The 7,549-nt window shown below is 36.4% G+C and overlaps 1 protein-coding gene across 1 annotated transcript in view; it reads left to right on the forward strand.

The window, feature by feature from the left end:
• LOC106683062 (sodium-independent sulfate anion transporter) overlaps window positions 1–7,549 on the forward strand; it is a 39,532-nt gene that overhangs the window by 17,280 nt on the left and 14,703 nt on the right. The window contains exons 3-8 of the mRNA XM_014424276.2: window positions 476–696; window positions 1,382–1,547; window positions 2,306–2,470; window positions 2,605–2,763; window positions 5,217–5,357; window positions 5,531–5,676. Coding sequence (XP_014279762.1) covers window positions 476–696; window positions 1,382–1,547; window positions 2,306–2,470; window positions 2,605–2,763; window positions 5,217–5,357; window positions 5,531–5,676 — 998 coding nt within the window. The remainder of the gene's footprint in view (window positions 1–475; window positions 697–1,381; window positions 1,548–2,305; window positions 2,471–2,604; window positions 2,764–5,216; window positions 5,358–5,530; window positions 5,677–7,549) is intronic.

Raw genomic sequence — 7,549 nt, forward strand, 5'->3', positions numbered from 1 at the left:
ATATTGACCCTGTATATCTAGAGATATGGAAGTGTAGGTAACCGCGGGCTAAGGCCTATGGCTACTAACTCCAAGGACCCGATTTCGAATCCGGATGGGCAGAAAATTGTTTTCTGTTATACTGTAGCCGTGAGTCAACTCTTGTGGGTTCTGGAGCCCTCCTGGGGTCCACCCAGCCTACTAAATTGGGTACCCTTAATTGGGTAAAAATCTGGTGGTCGAGCGTGATTCTGACCAAATCACTTCCTTGCACAACCGTTGGTATAGTAACAGTACTCCCTTACAAATTACTAAACCCCTGACCCCTCATGGGTTGTAGCGCTACAGATTTAATTAAATTTAATATATACATATAACTTTATAAAAATCACATCGCAAGCTATTTTAATATACTAAATAAAGAATTTATAATATTGAATTTTTCAATAACTTTGGTAACACAATTAAGAAATTCCTATTTATTTACTATTTTCAGGTTTCTTGGTGGAATTTATCTCTGCTCCAGTAGTCTCCGGATTCACAACCGCTACATCCGTCATCATCGTCGTATCCCAGATGAAAGGACTGATCGGGGTAAATTTTGAGTCTAATGGCTTCATGGACAATATTTATCAACTCTTTGTTCACTTACATAACATTCGATGGGGTGACACTGGTCTTGGAGTAATCTGTGTGATTATTCTACTTATAATGAGGGTAAGGTTAATATGTTAATTACCATAAGTACACTCTTTTCGTCTTTGAATTGACTTAGGTAAATTAGAACCTTTTGTCTCTCATTGACGAGTGTGATTTTATAAAGTCCGTTAGAAGTATTATGATTTTTAATATATATATATAAAATGGTTATTGATAATTTCTTTATTTCAAACTTAGCAATGGAATTATATGAAATTCTAACACTATTTCTATTCGACTCAAACGTGCTTAGTCAAGATCCAAATCTTCACTTCATTTACAAGGAATATTGTAACATACATTTTTTTCTTTCATTTAGATTAGTATTTTCCCTTTAGAAAAGTCCGGCAGCACATGTTAGAACTGTCTAATCGTTTTCAATCACTAATATTTGAGTGTTAGTTGAAAGGCTTTAACTAGTTAATGCACAATTAAAATGCATACAAATGCACTTTTAAGCAACCTAATTTACAGAGATAGACACTCTATTTCCCAATTCGAAACATAATGTCGTTCTTCTATGGTTTAATTTCCGGCTTAGTTTTCTACAGTCGTTAAAGAGTTGGGAACTACTGTTTAAAAAAGATATTTGTAATTTATTTTTTTCCTTTTTATGTTCCCAAATCTATTGAAGACTACAAGAATATTATGAAGTGATTTATTAGCCTCAGGAAACTAATACCGGAATCTTCTTTATGTGCAGAAAGCGAAGGAGGTGAAGGTTCCTGAAGCATGGAAATACGCCGCTTTTATTAAGAAAGCACTGTGGCTTTTGACGTTAGGAAGGAACTTCTTGATCGTAGTTGCAACCTCCTTCATAGCTTACCTTTATAGGAACAACGGTTCTCAGCCTCCTTTCTTGACCTCAAGTTTGTATCTTATAAAGTAATTTATTTTATTATAACAAATTAAAATGATGACCGAAAGTAATTAGTTTTTTTTTTTTTTTTTCAAACCCTCTAAAACAGAAATAAAAAGTGAATTAGTAAGTGCATTACTGTGAAAAAAGAAAAAGTAATTCGTGTTGTGTCTTACCTTTTACTACCTTTGGTATTTTAAGGTTACCTGTTATATTTAATTTTACATATGAGCTATCCATTCAAGGAGCTATTTTGTGTCCGGAGTTGAGGGGCCTCCTCGTGTTGCAAGTAATTGGTTTGACAAAGGTGGTTATTTTATAAACAATTTAATGTTATACTCTATTGCTCTGCAACATTTTTCTTATCCGCTACTAAATATATGTTATATCTATATAATGACTAAAGGTTAACCTAAAACAAGAATTAATGGAATTGGCCCTTATCATCAAACACTGCTAGTATGGGTATAATCGAACATAATGCAAAAAAAAAAAAAAGGTTCCGGCCATGTTTCATTAGAATGAAGAAACAAAATTTTTATAGCGGAAGGCTGTGTTGTTTTGTTTTTTGGAAGGGAGGGCTGCAGGTGTTCAAATTGAATAATTAGTTTAGATACAATCCTGGTAAGCAACCCATATTTTTTTGGTACGCCGGATCTAATGGAAAAAAAAATAAGCAAACAACAAAAATAAACCACCCTTCGAAAAATAAGTATGGCAAATCTTTTAGAGTAATTGATCCCAAAATCTGTGTGTTATAACTTTCAGAACCTGTGAAGGGTGGTATTCCAAGCCTGATTCTTCCACCTTTCAGCACCCAGATAGGCAACAAGACCTATGAATTTGGAGAAATGGTTACGGAGTTGGGAACAGGATGCATTATCATTCCCATCATAGCTGTATTGGCGAATGTAGCCATAGCAAAAGCATTTGGTGAGTAGATTAATGACAATCATGTCATTCACATTATACACATGTATTACTAAACAACAAGAACGCATTAAATCAAAAGCACACTTATTTAAAACATTGATATTAAAAATTGTAACATTACTATTTTATTCCAGTGAACGGGCCTGTTGAAGCCACACATGAGATGCTGACCCTTTCTATATGCAACATTATCGGCTCCTGCGTCCAATCTATGCCAACTGCTGGTGCCTTCACAAGATCTGCTGTCGCCAGTGCTAGTGGTGTCCGTACTCCAATCGCGGGCTTATATTCTGGTAATTTCTAATATTTTTAATTAAACATGAAACATGACAAACTATCTGGTCATATACTTCCTTAAAACTCTTTGTTACTCCAGTTGGGTGTATATCTGTACATTTTACATATATATTTGTTATGGTAGGTCATGTAGGAATATGTATACCAGATTTATTTGAATGATCTACTAGTGTTCAGTAAGGACTAGGATGAACACATGCAACAATTACACAGCGTTTTCCATAGAATCAGATAATTTGTACTCAAATTGTGGGGAGACAAATCATCGATGGGCTAGAACAAATTAGTTTTTTGGGCCACACGATTTCCAGGGAGGAAGTGAAACCCAATGTAGATAAAGTCGCGGCTATACGGAAGATGGCCTTCCCTAGAGATGTGAAGGGAGTTCGGAGGTTGTTAGGAACTTTGAATTATTACAGGAAATTTGTGCCAGAAATGGCAGAGTCCCTCGTTCCAATTAATAATCTACTGGAGAAAGGCCGAAAAATGATGATCACTCCAATAGTAGAAAACAACAATAGGCGGTGTATGGAGAAGCTGCAGCAGTTGCTTGCGTTTTCAGACTTTACTCGCCAATTCACTATCACAACAGACACGAGTTAGTACGCGCTGGGAGCAATCTTGTCTGAGGAGGGTGAAGGGTTGTATCTGACCCCGTTCCTGGATTGTCTCTATCTTGCTGAGTTTATCGGAGATTCTGTTGTAGCGTGCCAAGAGTTCCACGGCATAATGCCCATTAGACTGTCTCGGTTTCTTCGACTCCCTAATCACCATAAATATGCCCTCTTCTGGGGCCTACCGTCCTCCGCCAAACACCTTCTTCAATTTCGCCTTGATCACGCTCAGGGGTGTCTTCTCATCTGCTTGAGGATAATCCTCTTCACTCTGCAGACGACCGCAGACTTTTAATGCCTCCGCATCTTCGCTATCATGTAGATTTTCCGTAGACTTCTCTTTTATTCGGCCTATTAGTCGGTCACCCCCTTTAAAAAGTTATTTAATTCTCCAGTCTCCCTAGTGAATTTTTTTAAGTCTGACGCCGCCTTCCACAGGTCCTGGGCAGTTGCTGTACGGACCTTAATCCATTCTACCGTCGGGGCATGAGCTTGCGCTAAAGAGACTTAGAGGTAGTGGCCGAATCTCTTCCGGAAGTGGGTTCCATGAAGCTAAAGGTTTTTTGACTACAGCTTAAGGTTAGTTGTTTAGGTTCGTACCCCCTAGGTTCAGAACTGCTGCTCTCACGATTCCATTACCGGCCAATTTTTTATAAAAATGAAAGGCGACGACAAAACCAAAACAAAAAATAATCTTCTCGAAAACAAAAATATTGGTATCTAAAGCTCCCGGGTTTTGACACCACTTAAGTATCGGGGAGAGAAAAATATTAAAAAACAGAAAAGGGTAGTATAAGATATAACACGCTTGAATTTCTGTAACAGACTGACTTTATTTTTATTTTTTTACGGACCCCTCTAAAACAGAAAATAAAACATGAATTAGTAAGTAGCATTTTTACATAGCTCAGATTAGACACAACCTTTTTCTATCATTGGTACTTCGTACTCTCCTGACGATATATGTAATTGAATACATACATATAGGTAGTTATGTATATGTATATCTGGTAGTTTGTTATTTCTTCGATTGCCTTGTGTTATTTTAAGGTGATCTGCAGGGCCCAGGTTGTGTTGTGGTGGCTTATGCCAGTTGAATTATTAGAACGGGCAGGGGCCGTTCCGTCGGTTAGATTGTGAATAAGTCGACTTTAAACATTAGAATCCAAAGCCCTTCCCTCGTAGAGGACATCGACCAAGGGGAACGGTCTCTGCCACCTCCCAGGTCTTGGCGGAGGGGCGATCTCTCCGAACAGAGGATTGCAGCAGGCCTTCAACCCATCTTGTTGGTATTTGAAGGTATAAAATGAGATACTTAGCATATATACTACAAAACCTGTATTTCAAATTTTCAGTCTAATCTTATACTACTAGGTCCCGTTCTACACACCACCTCACCGAACTGTTGCGTTCGAGAAATCCCCTTTTACCCGGCCTCGCTCTAATCCGTTCCCTCTACCTCATGCCATGCATCAACTGTTACATCGTTTAAAACGCTTCTGTTTAACCACCTTTTGATAGTACAAAATGAACCAATATTATAATTATGTAGATAATTTAAACATTGAACTTTAGCTTATATTATTTGTAAATATTGGAACAATATTTTATAAATGTATTTGTATTTCTATTTTACCAAAATTTACTCATTATACAATAATAAAATTAGTCGTTATTAAGTGCGACCACACTGTTTTTGGTTAATATATTGATCAAGCTCACAATTGTTGAAAAGTGATTCAGTCCCAGAATAATAAACTATCTTTCATTTCATTTCAATTCAGTCATTAGTCTTCATCCCTATCTTCATTCTACCTGTCACATTTTTGTTTTAGCTAGTCTCATCATGATGGCCCTGAGTTTCCTCGGACCTTACTTCCATCATATTCCCAGAGCAACTTTGTCTGCGGTCCTCATAGCTGCTGTTATCTTTCTTATCGATTGGAAAATCTTTCCCTCTTTGTGGAAGAAGAGCTGTGAGTAGTGATAGGCTTATCTTTATAATTTCCCTTAAATGAAACTCTTTACTAGCTTTCCACTTTATGCATTACATTATCAGTTATTATAAACCCTAATTATAAGCAATTCTACCCCTTTACAGAGGATACAGATTTAAATGGAAGTTTCTCTAAGAAAAATTATTTGACAGGGTTAGATTTCTCCTGTGTGACAGTCACTCTGATGAGTTGCCTCGCGCTTGGAGTAGAAATAGGACTTTTGATTGGAGTACTGATGGGCGTCACTCATCTAGTCTACAAGAGCTCCAGGCCTCCTCTCAATATAAAAACGGGCAAGGTATCGTCGAAGGAATTCATTTTAGAATGTTATTATCTTTTTAAAATAAGACAAGAAATAAATAAACTTGTATATTAATTACCATTCATTCACCAAATTTGGTGCTATTTAGCAATCAATATTTTTTGAAAATTAAAGGCGACTGATTTGATTTTAATGGATTTCACCTTCATTATATGCTGAAGCAGGCACATACTTACTGTATTAATACAATACATTAACACCCTAATGGCGGTATTAAGTGTAATAGAAAATATTAATTTTAAAGTAATCAGTCTTTTTTTTTTTTAACATTAATGATTTTCAACACAAAACATAGTTTGAAACGGTAACAAAACATTCAGCTTTGTTTGTTGATGATCCAGGTGCATTAAAAAAATCTGAAATAGTATTTAAACTATTTTATGTGAGCAAACGTTTCGCCCCACTTTGCAGGTCTTCATCAGGGCTAAAAAAGATACAAAGAACTGAAATAATTTAAGAATAGAAAGTGAAAGAATAGGTAAAATGGAATAAAAGTAAACTAAGTTGTGGGTAAATATGATTTAAAATATGAGAACATTTATATAAAAATGAAAAAAGTAAATTTTAAAAAATAACTAAAGAGGAAAAGACAATTAGTGAGAACGGAAATAAAACAGTAGACAAAAAAGAAATATAAACACACAGTACACATTAAATGACGGAAAAAGAATAAAATAAAAAGGAAAATAATGGACACAATAGGACACTTGCCTTACTGAATGGAGATAAGCAAAAAAATGAGCTGAAGGCGGAAACAAGAGAGAGAAGGGGGGATTAGCCGTTAACAAATACGTTAAAACGGAAAGCAAAAATATAGAAAATAATTTTATAGTTAATTTTCATTTTTTTATTATTATGATTGTCGGTTTTTCTTGCTATTGCGGGTTGAGTATCTGAGGTGGGGGACCCCAAAGGTGGTACTTGTAATATGGGCTCTTATCATAAATTATATTGTACATTGTCGCCAGGGCCTGATGCAAAATTTTCGCCACATTGTTGAGCCTCTGTAGATATTCAGTACCAACCAACACTCTACAACCACCAATGATATGTTCGATTGATTCCAGCGTCACCGAGCATAATCGACACTTATCCGGTGCTGTTCCGTCTTTTAGCACATGTTTTGAATATGATCTGGTGGCAATCAATGCCTCAAAAACATCTTGAATGCCAACCACAAACTCCTCTGTCTCGGAAAATAGCCTTCCAGATTTTAACCATTCAACTGATCTTTATTTGTCTTTGAAGGCTTCGTTCAGTTTACTATAGTATTTCCCATGCAGAGACTTGCTTTTCCATTCTGCTAGTCGTTCTTTTTCTGAAAGAATGTTCGGCTCATCCGCTCAGGTTCAGTGCGTAGTAATAATCCGTAATAATCCGTAGTAATCATTGCCAGATAAACACTAGTGGTTTTTGAATGAAAATATTGACGTAGGGATCATTCCTGCTTGCGGAGTGCTTCTTCAATACTTATAAGTCCTCGTCCTCCTTCTTTCCTGGAAAAATAAAGTCTGGATTTGATATAGATATAGGATGGTGGACCCGCTCTTGCGTGAGTATCGTCCTCAAAAGACGATCTATTTCTTGTAGGCTGGTATTTGATCACTGTAGTATACCAAAGCTGTAGATTAGTGCTGGAATGACCCAAGTATTGATGCCTTAATTTTCTGTTTTACGGATAGTTGAGTGTTCAATACTTTTCGAAGTCTCGTTTTTAACATTGTTATTAACTCTTGTTTCGAGCTATTTTGAGGTGCTGCTGTATGCCTAAAGAACCAGAAGCCAAAGAACAATATAAATGTTCTTTGGCTTCTAGTTCTCTGATGCACTCTTCTTCATTTATCAGCAG

The sequence above is a fragment of the Halyomorpha halys genome, unplaced genomic scaffold (assembly GCF_000696795.3).
Source record: "Halyomorpha halys isolate HHAL.00 unplaced genomic scaffold, Hhal_1.1 Scaffold461.1, whole genome shotgun sequence".
Classification (NCBI taxonomy): domain Eukaryota; kingdom Metazoa; phylum Arthropoda; class Insecta; order Hemiptera; family Pentatomidae; genus Halyomorpha; species Halyomorpha halys.